General features: G+C 40.0%; 1 protein-coding gene across 2 annotated transcripts in view; it reads left to right on the top strand.

Annotated features, from left to right (window-relative positions):
• The window catches only part of LOC139465947 (adhesion G-protein coupled receptor V1-like), a 47875-nt gene that overhangs the window by 11764 nt on the left and 20738 nt on the right, over positions 1-15373 (top strand). For both annotated transcript variants that reach the window (XM_071247957.1, XM_071247958.1), the window contains exons 5-15: positions 552-796; positions 954-1053; positions 1191-1420; positions 3091-3181; positions 3430-3671; positions 5071-5161; positions 5784-6022; positions 7422-7509; positions 8050-8282; positions 8424-8514; positions 9196-9327. In XM_071247957.1, coding sequence (XP_071104058.1) covers positions 552-796; positions 954-1053; positions 1191-1420; positions 3091-3181; positions 3430-3671; positions 5071-5161; positions 5784-6022; positions 7422-7509; positions 8050-8282; positions 8424-8514; positions 9196-9327 — 1782 coding nt within the window. The remainder of the gene's footprint in view (positions 1-551; positions 797-953; positions 1054-1190; positions 1421-3090; positions 3182-3429; positions 3672-5070; positions 5162-5783; positions 6023-7421; positions 7510-8049; positions 8283-8423; positions 8515-9195; positions 9328-15373) is intronic.

The following is a 15373-nucleotide window of genomic DNA, read 5'->3' as shown; positions in this document are numbered from 1 at the left end:
CTTGGGAGAAACAGAATGGTCGATTGAACCTCAAAAGATGTGAAACTTAGACTCTAAAGGCTGTAGCTGCTGGAATACTTCTCGAAATGAAGTGAAAGTTGGCTATTAGAAAGTTGAAGTCATCCCTCTAGTCTTGTGGTGAGTGTTTGTCACTCTGAATCTTTATGCATAGATCTGAATATGAAACGAATGAGGCGGTCTCACTGGTCTCCTTTATTTCTAGTTCAGTCGGATAAATCAGTGGAAGGGAAGTGGATAGTAATCGAACGAAGTCAGATCATCGATATACCTTTGTCCAAAGTGTACGAGATAGAGAAAGAGATCAGCAAGAAGAAAAGCATCCTCATCCCCTTACCCCCACCCCATCCCCACCTCCGTCCCCCACCCAACCCCACCTCCGTCCCCCACACCCCTTGTCTCGGTTGCGGTCATCGGTTACATTTTAACAAACAACTGGTCTGATCGTCCAGTCTGTCGATGTAGCACGCTGAACATGATATTCCTATCTCTGAGTTGATGTGTTGCTACGAGCAGATATCTAATGATTTCAGCTAAATCCTTTCCACAATTATCGTCCCTGTTTGACGAATTTTCCTGTGTGTGGGAAGAGGACGGTCAAGTGGCCATTCCAGTTCGGATAACTGGGAACTTGACGGCCCCTGTGACACTGACCATCAATACAGTGGATGCCACGGCTACCTCCCCTGGAGACTTCACTGCCCTCTCGTCACACACCGTCACTGTGACCCCCCCGGGCCGGGGCACCTTCATCACCATTGGCATTGCGATTGATGGGGTGAGTCATGATGCAACAATTGCCATACTGTATCTACATCAACTGCACATTGAAATGATCCATGTCGAATCTATGTTAATTTTGACAATAACACGCTATAACTAACATAATCATTCAAGGAACATTAACAATTAAAATAATGTGCATAAAATGACAGGATCAAGAAGAAGAGGAAAGTTTCCAAGTGTTAATTGAAGCTCCAGGCCTTAACACACTCGGAGTGACAGTTTGCATCAGTGATGACGAGTTTAGCGAAGGTACGTTCTTATCGAGCTGTAGTCTTGCACGCGAATTATACAAAGGTCGTGTCGATGCATATATGTAAATCCTCAAATAAAATCTGTAAAAATGCGATGATCAAATAGAAAATTACAACACACCCTTCCTTGTTCAGGTGACCTCCTGAAGTTGCGAGTGCCTAGAAGCATTTCCGTCTCTGAAAACGAAACAGCTAAGATCCCAATATGGAGGGGACCATTTGACACCGACCCCCTTCCCCTGGCTGTGAAGTATGAGGTTGGCAGCGCCAGGGTGCACCGTGATTATTCAGCCGCAGTGACCAGGCTCGAGTTTGGAGAGGGAGAAGCAAAGGCGTGGCTGGAGATCCCAATACTCAACGACGAGGTACAGGAACTTTTGACACTAGTCAGTGAGTGAGATGCGTTTTGCGCCGCTTATAGAAATATTCCAGCAATAGCTCGGCGGGGACCAACAGAAATGGGCTTCACACATTTTACACATATTGGGAATCGAACCCGTGGGTCTGCGTGACGAACGAAACAACGAACGCTTTACACACATTGCTTGTTCTGTTTGTTACATGTGTTTCTTGTTATGTTTGTTACATGTGTTTCTTGTTATGTTTGTTACATGTGTTGCTTGTTATGTTTGTTACATGTGTTGCTTGTTCTGTTTGTTACACACGTTGCTTGTTATGTTTGTTACATGTGTTGCTTGTTATTTTTGTTACATGTGTTGCTTGTTCTGTTTTTTACATGCGTTGCTTCTGTTTGTAACATGCGTTGCTTTTGTTTGTTACATGCGTTGCTATTTTTTGTTACATGTGTTGCTATTTTTGTTACATGTGTTGCTTGTTCTGTTTGTTACATGTTTTGCTCCAATTGCGTGGATCGATGCTCATGATGTCAATCACTGGATTGTCTGGTCCAGACTCGATTATTTTACAGACCGCCGTCATATAGCTGGAATATTGCTGAGTGCGGCGTTAAACAACAAACAAACAAACAAAAAACATGTGTTGCTTGTTCTGTTTGTTACATGCGTTGCTTGTTCTGTTTGTTACATACGTTGCTTCTGTTTGTTACATGCGTTGCTTGTTATGTTTGTTACATGCGTTGCTTCTGTTTGTTACATGCGTTGCTTCTGTTTGTTACATGCGTTGCTTCTGTTTGTTACATGCGTTGCTTCTGTTTGTTACATGCGTTGCTTCTGTTTGTTACATACGTTGTTTCTGTTTGTTACATACGTTGCTTCTGTTTGTTACATGCGTTGCTTGTTCTGTTTGTTACATGCGTTGCTTCTGTTTGTTACATGCGTTGCTTCTGTTTGTTACATGCGTTGCTTCTGTTTGTTACATGCGTTGCTTCTGTTTGTTACATACGTTGCTTCTGTTTGTTACATACGTTGCTTCTGTTTGTTACATGCGTTGCTTCTGTTTGTTACATGCGTTGCTTGTTCTGTTTGTTACATGCGTTGCTTCTGTTTGTTACATGCGTTGCTTCTGTTTGTTACATGCGTTGCTTCTGTTTGTTACATGCGTTGCTTCTGTTTGTTACATACGTTGTTTCTGTTTGTTACATACGTTGCTTCTGTTTGTTACATGCGTTGCTTGTTCTGTTTGTTACATGCGTTGCTTCTGTTTGTTACATGCGTTGCTTCTGTTTGTTACATGCGTTGCTTCTGTTTGTTACATGCGTTGCTTCTGTTTGTTACATACGTTGCTTCTGTTTGTTACATACGTTGCTTCTGTTTGTTACATGCGTTGCTTCTGTTTGTTACATGTGTTGCTTGTTCTGTTTGTTACATACGTTGCTTCTGTTTGTTACATACGTTGCTTCTGTTTGTTACATGCGTTGCTTCTGTTTGTTACATACGTTGCTTCTGTTTGTTACATACGTTGCTTCTGTTTGTTACATGTGTTGCTTGTTCTGTTTGTTACATGCGTTGCTTGTTCTGTTTGTTACATACGTTGCTTCTGTTTGTTACATGCGTTGCTTCTGTTCGTTACAAGCGTTGCTTCTGTTTGCTACATACGTTGCTTCTGTTTGTTACAGGTGACTGAATCGAGGGAGAAATTCTCCGTGACACTCATCGCGGAGGGATATTTCGATGAGACACTGAATATAACCATCCTCGACGACGATGGTAAGACACGTGTACTGACAGTTGTGAAATCCTCACCTCTATGTATGACATTCAACTGATAGGTATAAGGTTTTTGTTTAAAATACTGAACGTTACATACGAATCAACCTACACAACAAGAATGTAATACGTTAAGCATAAATGTAATACATGTTGTTTTTCCAGGTCCCAAGTAAACAAATACAATGTACATAAAAAACATGTACACCAATGCATTTAAAAACGCAAAATATTGTCTTTATTCGTAGGAAAGGACACAGCACTATTGGATTTCATTGTGTCTGATATGAGGTGTGTCTTTGAGAATGAAACAGCCATACAGCTGCGGGTTGGAAGGCCAGCGTCAGACACGGGTACACTGAATGTCTCTGTGGAGTACGACAATGACAGCGCCGAGGCTGGCAACGACTTTACTACAGTTGTGACTCGCCTGGAGTTCGCCAGAAATGAAGAGAGTGTTATGCTGATGATTGGTCTAGTTCAGGATGAGGTAAAGTGCATGGGGTGATCGAGTGTGGGTTGACGCATCTTTCCAAAACAAGGGAGTTTACAGACTATAAAAGTCCGGTTTCCACCCTTGCCGATATAGGCTGGAATTTCCAGGCTCGATTGTAGCGCCACCAGAGGCTTTTTCGAGTTATGTCCCTTCTATGTGTCTCCCACTGACTAATCTGATTCCACGTATCATATCACTTGCATTTGCTTCGAACAAAATGGCGGCGCCCGGTCAAGACGATATGATAGATGATCAAGATCTACATTGAAATAGAATGGGTCTTACCTCGCGAAATGCATCAAATCACATGAGCACGTTGATTTTAAAACCAGAAAAGATTTTGAAAATATCTGTCGACGCCCAGTTGACGGTACACATCCTCTGCAAATCCTTCAGTCGACTGAAATCTGCACTTTGTAATCCAAATTGTTTATAATTAGGAACCGGATGTTGATTTTGTTACGAGATTTTGATTGGCAAGGGTGGAAACAGGACTTTTATAGTCAGTTAACTCCCTGGCCTCGGGAAGATGGGTTTCACGTGGAAGAAAAGCCAAACGAGATGCTGGTCGTAGACGTTCAAACTATTTTACTGAGGACATAATTGAACATGCATACACTCTTATGATCTTTCGTTTTGAGAACCTATTTGTTTCCACGATCCAGCTGGGTATATATACTTGTGTCTACATCTTGCGGGGTAAAACAATGGACATAAAACATGTAATAAATGACGGTCACTTTGTGTGAGTTCATTGGAGTATGAACCGTCATAAAGTGAGGGCCAAACATTGCAGGAGCGTCTTCGCACGCTCCGACGTATTTACAGTGAGTGAGTGAGTAGCCACAGCGGTATTCCATCCATATCGTGACTAAAATCCGTCAACGATAAACAGTACAGTCTCACTCAATGATTGTTCATATTCCAGTAAACTCACGCAAAGTGAAAGTCAATTCTTAGTTAAATATATATTACTTGTGTAATTGGCCCACTTTCACTGCATTATCTGGTCGACGCGTGACGATCCGGGGTAGAATAGGTTTGCAGCAACCAATGCTTGTCCCCCGTGAAGATCCGGTATAGAATAAGTCTTCAGCAACCCATGCTTGTCCCCCGTGAAGATCCGGGAAAGAATAGGTCTTCAGCAACCCATGCTTGCCGTAAACGGTGACTAACGGGATCGGGTGGACAGGCTCGCTGACTTGGTTGATGCATGTCATCGTATCCCAATTGCGTGGATCGCTGCTCATGACATATTAATCACTGGATTGTCTGTTTCAGACTCAATTATTTACAGGCAGCCATCATATAGATGTAATATTGATGAGTGCGGCGTTAAGAAACAATAACAAACAAACATCTGCGATGAACGTCTACATATTTCACATTTTAGGTGATTGAATCACAAGAAGCATTCTTCATAAAACTAACTCACGATAGATACTTCAGTAAAACCATCCAACTCTGCATCTCAGGAGACATCGGTTAGTGCTTGGTTTAAACATATTTCTATTTCCGTAAGTAAATACTCGCCGCTCTAGTAATACACAACAATCAAAAATGAAAATACAGCGAATGAATTCTATTAAATATTTAGCTTTAGTAGCAACATGCAATTATGAATTGTGACATTTTCAGAATGAAATATTTAATAATAATTTTGAATTTGTTCTACTCTCTGAATGAGACCATCTTTAACCAGACATCCGAGTTAACGTATTTTATTGGAACTAAAGCTGAGATGCTGACACCGCTTTCTTGTTTAAAATGCAAATTGTCTGAAAGTGTCTTAAACACATGAGCAATATATAATCGTGTCGATTCTTATGAAAAATAAATTAATTGAATGAAATTACAGAAACAGTTTTGTAATAAATACATATTTTTGCTGAAATACTTTCATGGTAAAAACATACAAAGTTGCTGACATACAACAAATAATTTCTTGTTGACAATAACAAACTGCTTTAATAAAGTACATACTTTCCTGTTAATTATAAAAATGTGCTGAGTGAGATTCCTGTTAAATATATACTTATAATTGTCTGGTTGCACTTCACATATTACGACGACGAAGCATACTAATTGTTGCGCACTATGTGCCAGATAAAAACCAAGTCAAAGAGTTCACCGTCGTGGGCAAGTACTGCTTCAAGGAAGACGAGGAAGTTCCACACCTCCATATCCTAAGACCCACATGCGACACGGAAACGCTTACTGTGACGTTGGAATACGACGACGGCACCGCCATGGACGGCAGCGACTACGCATCAAACGTCACAAGTCTACAGTTCGCTGAAAGGGACAGACAGGCAACACTGCAAATACCAATATTAAAAGATAAGGTACATGTAACTAACGTGAACGCTCTATTCATTTACATAACAATGCATGTTTGGGGGAAACGCGTGGGTCGGCAATTGGCTGAGTTGCGTACCTTAGTTAGGCTAGCACCCGCTTCCCGACACCCTGGACGGTTAGCTAGCCTGGTGGTTAGAGTGTTCGTTAATCACGCCGAGGACCCGGGTCCATCCATGGTACGACCAAGAATATGTAGAGGGCGTCATGGAAAATGATCACTACAACATTCTTTATTTTATGCCTGTACAGGCCTTTATAATAGACCCATCCATGCCGACAAACCTGATCTTGTTCTTTTTAATTAAATCCAATGAAATCATATTTATCATTGTATTCTCTGTCCCTCTTGACACTGATGTGTTTTGACAAGATTCAGGAAAAACATGGCAAATATGCGGATCACGCTTACGAAATGTCACGCTTGCCTCCCAAGTACCAAGTTGTCCGAATCCCCATTATTCTCGGTGCTTCAGGTTTGTTACCTCCCAATTTTGGGGAAAAAAAGAAGTCATCTGAAAATTCTGGAAAAACGTTAATTATGCTTCAGACCGTTGTTAAAAAAGAAACTGCCCGCCACAAGAATTACAATGTTGCGACGTGTTATGTTCTGTTAAAAAAATCAGGCCCACGTGCGTGCGTGCGTGCGTGCGTGCGTGCGTGCGTGCGTGCGTGCGTGCGACTGCTTGTACTAGTCCTGACTAATGCCGATATTATAGTGCTGGTCCACTTAGTTGCATAAAGATAACTTAGGGCGATTCTAGAGTAACATTGATGTGTACGGAAGAGGAAGCCAGCACAGTTCTTTGAGGATGGGAGTGATGTCGTTGGACTTTGGAGAAAGAGAGACAAGACGAGCAACGTTATTTCGGATACGTGGTAATCGGTGGAGGAGAATTTTAGTGGAGTGGGCGAGAAGGTTATAACAATCGATCCGGGAAATATTGGTAGACTGAGTTACGTGGCTTCTTTGGTGAGACAGGTTCTGATCTTGATGATGTTCTTCAGCTGTAGGTGGCTGATCTGCTTCTCCAGGTTGATGTCAAAGTCAGTGATGACATGATAACCCTTAGCTTGGACATGATAACTCTTAGCTTGGACATGATAACCCTTAGCTTGGACATGATAACTCCTAGCTTAGACATGAAAACTCTTAGCTTGGACATGATAACTCTTAGCTTGGACATGATAACTCCTAGCTTAGACATGAAAACTCTTAGCTTGGACATGATAACTCTTAGCTTGGACATGATAACTCCTAGCTTGGATATGATAACTCTTTGCTTGGACATTATAACTCTTTGATATGACCCTAGGGCACATATGATTTTAATGAACCCCGATATGTTTGCCCTTGTAGTAATAAACGACTGTTTCACCTTTTAGATTATGGAATCACGGGAAAGCTTCTCTATCACACTTTATACGGAAGGATATAACAACGAAACCATACAAATCTGCATTATTGATGATGGTGAGTTTTTACACATGAGTGGGTGGCGAAGAACACTGCTTCAACAGCCAATGTTATACGTGGTACCTATGACTACTACATGCTGCTGAGGACAAGTAAACATCCAACGATGTCAGTCCTCATCCACTAATAGCATTTGAGCGCTATGCTTATGATCCAGTTCTCAATGCTTTAATAATGGCACAAATTAGAACCAAATAAAACTGATAGAAAATGAAAACATAGTAAACATTTTTTCTTGTTCGGAGATGACTATATTTGTAGGTCCAATATCTACAGACCAGTGAAATAAAGTTTCTCGGAACTAGTCATGAACAAATCTGAGGCTGTTAATTAAAGTGTTAATAATCGAGACTACCCTTTCATGTTAAGTACTACACAGTAGCATGACTGTATTTTGCAAGGTCCACTCATTTCAAAACCATCACAGGTATATTCATTTGAGACAGCTCGTAACGGCAACATCCATTGCCGCAAGGTACATAGTGTATTAACTTATTCAACTTGTTTTTACAGATTGACATGTGTTGTGTTTTGCAGATGATTATCTCGTGTTCACCATAAATGAAAAAACATGTGAACCGGAGAATCGGGGAGTTGTCGGTCTTCACGTCCACCGATCCCAGTTTGACAGAGGACCTTTGAATGTGACGGTGCAATATGAAGACGTCAGTGCCAAATCTGGAAGCGATTATCTGACAACTATTCGTATTCTCGAGTTCCATGAAATGGATGAATATGTCATCCTGGAAATTCCGATTGTTGACGATCTGGTACGAGCAAATGTGGATGTGTGATTGCGTTCAGTCATTATTTGTAAACTATTGACGTTTAATGTATCATTGGAAGAGAACATGACATCGAAATGATATGCTATAAAGTTCTTTTCATATAAAGAGTGTTTATATTTTCAGGGGACTGAGTCCAGAGAAACGTTCTTGGTCACACTGTCTGCTGAGAATTATGCCAACACAACCATTGAAGCCTGCATAGAAGATGATGATGGTAAGGTGCTATAAGCACTAAAATGGTAGAAAGGTATGTGTGTATAATTGTTAACCACTAGGTTAGGGACACTACGCTTATCTCACTAACTGAGAGAAACAAAAAAAGCAGCTCGATAATAACAAAACACCCATAAATTATTTTAAAATTCCAACGGTGTTACCAGGTGCTCTCTGCAAATGGGTATGCATGTACATTGTATAACATAATGTCTCATATATCTTCATAAAACATATCATGATACCTATGTCAACATCATCATTGTCTAACTACACAAGATGGTCCATGACCTGAACGAAACTAAAGAAACAATTGTATTACGGTCGGTCATATTTGAAGAGGGGGTGCATTCAGCTGTTGTAAAGTACCGATTGTGAGTCATGTTGAAGCACAGTCGGGCAGGTCGTCTAAAGCGCCGTAATTTGCCGAGGCAGAGTTGCGTTCCTTATTGTGCATGCATTTGACATTATCACTCTTTACTTGGACATTATTACTCTTTGCTTGGACATCATAACTGCATGCATGGCTTAGTAGATTTCACCAAGATGGTAAACGTCGTAGTCCACCACCGGGTTTGTTCCAACATCAGGATCAAGTTGACATGGCGTGATATCACCGGCATCTGTTCAAAGCGCCCCTCAACCAAAGCCACTCACTCAATCACTATTATATGTCTTGTAGCTCCTGTTCATTTTGACTGCAACCGATATGGAGTGAACTGTGCTTCCGGAACAACTTGCCCACCCAATGGCAAGACGTGTGATTGTTCGGGTGTGCCCGGAAGGACAGGCCCTGACTGCAGCATCATAGCAGGTGAGAGGGACGCAGAGCTGTTCCCAGTTGGGAAGCGGCATTTCGTAGCATCATGGCTTTCTGTTCTGTTTATAGGGTCTAAAACTATAACATTATTGACTGACAGTACACGTGTACATCTACCATCAGCGTCTGATGACACGCTTAATCAAAGCGCTCAGGGTATCCACATTTACAGACAGGGACATGTTTACGTCATCTATTACGTCAGACGTGGATAAGTTTACGTCTCTTTTTACGATAGCCATGGACACGTTTACGTCGCTTTTTACGACAAAAATGGATACATTTACATAGCTTATTACGACAGACATTGATACGTTTATGTCGCTTATTACGACAACATAGAAACGCTTACGTCCCTTATTAAGACAGACACTGACACGTTTACGCCACCAATAACGACAGCCAGAGATACGTTTACGTTACCTGACAGACGTGGATATATTTACGTCGCTTTTTACGACAGACATGGACACATTTACAGACGTACTTATGTTTACGTTTCTATTTACGACAGACGTGCTTATGTTTACGTCTCTTATTACGACAACATGGACATGTTTACGCCCCTTATTACGACAAACATGGACACATGTACACCGCCTATTACGACAGACATAGATAAGTTTACAACAAAGATGGATACGTTTACGTCATTTGTTCAAACAGACACATACATGAAGCTGCATGTGGAAAATCTGACATAGCGTTTCAAACAAGAAAGCTATGTTATGGGATGGACAATTTTGTTAAAGAACAGGAAAAAATTGTAACAGGTTCTTGATGTATGTTCTTCAGAATTGCACAATATGTTAAAGCCAAACACTGTCACAAGAAAGTATGAAGCGATGCCATTCGCCTGGTGTTAAATGAAATATGTTACAGGATGGACATTTGTGAAAAACTAAGATAAGTACTGTATTCTCCCTGATAATCCATGCCCCGAAATACATTCTCTCTGATGGATTTCACCTCGTCAAGGCGCATGTCCAAATAAGTACCCTCACTGAATTACAAATACATGCACGTCTACACTTGTGCTAAAAGACACAACTATCACCTTATTTCCTGACCACTATACTCCTTGTCATCAGTTTTAAAGTGTTCTCTTTAAATCAAGTTTACAAGCTTATAATTTTGAATACAGTGATCTGATATCAATAAAAAAACAGAACCTTAACATTTGACAACCAATTCTGTGAAACATTAAAGATAGGTGAACAGACTTTAACAATAAATGCATTGATGATGAGTGGTCTTACAAACAACATTTACGTGCAGCTTCAAACATTTTAGCGTGAGAGGCGGTCGGGTGGTCAGGCTCGCTGACTTGGTTAATGATGCATGTCATCGATCCAAATTGTGTGGATCTATGCTCATGGTATTAATCACTGGATTGTCTGGTCCAGACTCGATTATTTACATACCGCCGTCATATAGTTGGAATATTGCTGAGCGCGGCGTTAAACAACAAACAAACAAACAACCAACATTTTAGAAGAGTTCTTCACTGATTGTGTCCACAGTCCACTGCATATCGCCATATTTGTTAATCAATTTCAAATTGTAACGACCTAGCAACTTTTGTTGGTTTTAGTATAATTGTACCAACACCCATCTACAATTTTTTTGGTCAGTAGAAACGGTTAGCATATATGTTATCAACTCTGCGCATGCATTCAACATAAACATCTTCAAAGCCTGCAATCTCCACATATCCTGGATCAGAAACTCCCCCGCATACAACAATGACATTCGTTCCTGTACAGTGCTCTGATCATCTTTCACTTTGTTTCTCCACTCCACCAACTGTCACTTTCTCTTTCTCTACTCCACCATCTGTCTCTTCTCTTTCTGTTTGCCCACTCCACCATCTGTCTCTTCTCTTTCTGTTTGCCCACTCTATCATCTGTCTCTTCTCTTTCTGTTTGCACACTCCACCATCTGTCTCTTCTCTTTCTGTTTGCCCACTCTATCATCTGTCTCTTCTCTTTCTGTTTGCCCACTCTATCATCTGTCTCTTCTCTTTCTGTTTGCACACTCCAGCATCTGTCTCTTCTCTTTCTGTTTGCACACTCCACCATCTGTCTCTTCTCTTTCTGTTTGCACACTCTATCATCTGTCTCTTCTCTTTCTGTTTGCACACTTCACCATCTGTCTCTTCTCTTTCTGTTTGCACACTCCAGCATCTGTCTCTTCTCTTTCTGTTTGCACACTCCACCATCTGTCTCTTCTCTTTCTGTTTGCCCATTCTATCATCTGTCTCTTCTCTTTCTGTTTGCCCACTCTATCATCTGTCTCTTCTCTTTCTGTTTGCACACTTCACCATCTGTCTCTTCTCTTTCTGTTTGCCCACTCCACCATCTGTCTCTTCTCTTTCTGTTTGCCCACTCTATCATCTGTCTCTTCTCTTTCTGTTTGCACACTTCACCATCTGTCTCTTCTCTTTCTGTTTGCACACTCCACCATCTGTCTCTTCTCTTTCTGTTTGCCCACTCTATCATCTGTCTCTTCTCTTTCTGTTTGCCCACTCCACCATCTGTCTCTTCTCTTTCTGTTTGCCCACTCCACCATCTCTCTCTTCTCTTTCTGTTTGCCCACTCCACCATCTGTCTCTTCTCTTTCTGTTTGCCCACTCCACCATCTGTCTCTTCTCTTTCTGTTTGCCCACTCCACCATCTGTCTCTTCTCTTTCTGTTTGCCCACTCTATCATCTGTCTCTTCTCTTTCTGTTTGCACACTTCACCATCTGTCTCTTCTCTTTCTCTTTGCACACTCCACCATCTGTCTCTTCTCTTTCTGTTTGCCCACTCTATCATCTGTCTCTTCTCTTTCTGTTTGCCCACTCCACCATCTGTCTCTTCTCTTTCTGTTTGCCCACTCCACCATCTGTCTCTTCTCTTTCTGTTCGCACACTCCACCATCTGTCTCTTACCTTTAAGAATTACACAATCAGTGTTTCCTTTCCCCCCTTAACCTCTCCATGAGGCCGCGTGCGTTATTCCGATGAATGATTTATCCCATCTGACCTTCAAATGTCTTTCCTGTAACAACATGTTAAAGTTTCAGCATAGTCACTCTCAAGAATCAGACGTTCATTTAAACAGTTGTTTTTTATATGCGGGTCTAGATTAATAGATAATACCATATTATATATATTAAAATATTGCTTCTGTGTTATCGTTTCATATAAGTGCCATTTTGAAATAATAATGTCTTTTCTTTAACAAAAGCAGTTTTTGGTAAATTTATATTAAAAAATCAATTATTAGTTATTCACAGTTACGAGTATGATCCTGTATCTAATGTTTGACGGGCTGTCATCAGTGTAAATGTTATTTTACCACAGGTGCCAACGAGAAATTCACATTTCGGAGGACAAATGTCTATTCCCATAACAAGAAAATGCCTTTCCTGTACCAAGTACTTACTGTTTCAGCATTATCACCCCCAATAATCATACATGTATCTTCATACAAACAATTATTTATATGCATGTCTAATAGATAATATCGTATCATACAGTCAAATATTGCTTCTGTGTAATCGTGGCATGTAAGTGACATTTTGAAATAATAATGTCTTTTCTTTAACAAAATATGTCCGTCCAGTAACGTTTTTTTGTCAGATTAATAGAAAAATCAATTATTTTTTAGATTTATACTTACAGTTACAAGTATGATCCTTCATCTAATGTTTAATACTTTTCATCCATGTAAATGTTTTTTTAGCACAGGTGTCAACTAGAAATTCACATTTCAGAGGACAAATGTCTGTCCCCATAACAAGACATTGTCTTGCCTGTAACCAAATCTTTAATTTTCAGCATAGATGACTTCCAATGATCACATTGTGTGTGTGTCTAGGTTAATAGCTTGTAATACTGTATACAGTCAAACGTCATTTCTGTGTAATAGTTGATTATAAGTGCCTTATTGAATGATAATGTCTTTAACAGTAACAACATTTGTCCTTCCTGTAACAAATTTAAGAAAGGTCTTCATGATGTCTTTTCAATTCTTTCTTTTAATTGACACATTAGCTAAAATTATATCTGCGTATGTCCGTTTTTCAAAGGTCTTATGTTCATTTATTGCTATGTAACGGCAGACGTAAATAACCTTTTTAGAGCCAGATGTCTTCTCTGTAGCAAAACCTGTCTTTACCATAACGAAAATGAGAGTCATGGTAAGGACAGTTACAGGAAAGACAAATACTTTGCAATTTGTAATTTCGTATACAGTGAGTGCCCCCTAGACCAAAAGTTATTGGCCTCTTGTATTTCTCAATTGATATATGTTTAACATACAAAAGCATAATAAATAATTCAGTATGTATATGTGATTAATGTGTTATGGGATAAGACATGGTAAGGATATTCTAACACAAGTTTTACCTTAAAGCTGCCCTTCTGTCCTCTTCTCTTCTCATGCTGTGCAACACCACATATATAGCAACTTTCTCTGCAGGAAATATCCTCTGGGCATAACATGAATAGTATTTGATGATGCCAAGGGAGGTATCAATATTTTTATTTTTCAAGAAGTTGTTACTGGAAAGACAAATTATTGAGGACCATGCCCTTCGACATTTTTTACCAAAGAACATTTTGACCCACGACTATTTTATATGGTGGATTTCTATTTTTAGCCATCCAAACAATAGCTGTAAGGATTTTTTAACACTATATGGGAAATTCTTAAAAATTTTCTTACTGGGACAAAGAAATTTGCTGTTTTTTTGCATATATATCATAATTATTTATCAGTAGGTTTCTTCAGATACACAAGGCTACGATATACCATATTACATGCTTTCTATGAGTGGCTTTTCCCTTTCCAAGATTGTTTTGGTCAAGGACATAGATGTTGTCATTTCTTATAATCTATACGTTTACATATGCTGTTACGACGGACATAGATACGCTTTCGTCGCCTTTTAAAACAGGCATAACTATTTTTATATCGCCCTATTACGATAGAAATAGACACATTTATGTCGCTTATGTCGACAGATAGAGATAGGTTTACGACGTTTATTTCGACAGATATAGATACGCGTACGTCGCTTATTATGACAAACATAGATACGTTTACATCGGCTATAACGACAGACATGTACACGTTTACCTCGCTTTCTAAAACAGACATAGACACTTTTACTGTTTTACTTTTCTAACGATAGACACAGATACGTTTACGTCGCTTATTTCGACAGACAGGATACGTTTATGTCGCTTATATCGACAGATAGAGATACGTTTACGTCGCTTATTATGACAGACGTAGATACGCTAACGTCGCTTACTACGACAGGCATAGATACGTTTACATCGACTATTACGACAGACATAGACACATTTACCTCGCTTTCTAAAACAGACATAGACACTTTTACTTGTCTTACGATAGACACAGATACGTTTACGTCGCTTATTATGACAGATAGAGATACGTTTACGTCGCTTATTTCGACAGACATAGATACGTTTACGTCACTTATTTCGACAGACACAAAGAGACACGTTTACGTATATTATTAGGACAGATATAGATACGTTTACGTCACTTATTGCGATAGAAATAGACACGTTTACGTCGCTTATTGTGACAGACATTTATGTACGTCGTGAATACGTGTATCGTCGCTTACGGCATATATGGATACGTTTTGGTCGCAATTTACGACAGACATGGATCATGGATACGCTTACGTCGCTTGTTACGGTAAATTGATGACATGCGACAGAATACAGCACAGCCGTCGTCAGAATGTGTTTATTTTCCTGTTTGTATCATTTAGAAAGTTCTAACAAAATTAAAGCGTGCACACCTGATTGGCTCGGTGAGTCAGTTGGATGTCCCTTAACCTATCTTTCAATCAAGCATAAAAGAGGTGTGAAATAGGTGGAACCACACCTAGCCAGGCGTACACAGATGGACGAGAGATACGACTAATAACAAAGTAGTGTTTATCAGAAGACTCCGACATGCGTTAAGATTAGGATCACGCGAGAGTGTGAAGAAACAAGATGTGACGTTGT

The sequence above is a fragment of the Haliotis cracherodii genome, unplaced genomic scaffold (genome assembly GCF_022045235.1).
Source record: "Haliotis cracherodii isolate W230 unplaced genomic scaffold, xgHalCrac1.p SCAF_18, whole genome shotgun sequence".
NCBI lineage: Eukaryota > Metazoa > Mollusca > Gastropoda > Lepetellida > Haliotidae > Haliotis > Haliotis cracherodii.
Note: the sequence above shows the minus strand (reverse complement) of the source record. Positions and strands in the feature narration are given on the sequence as shown.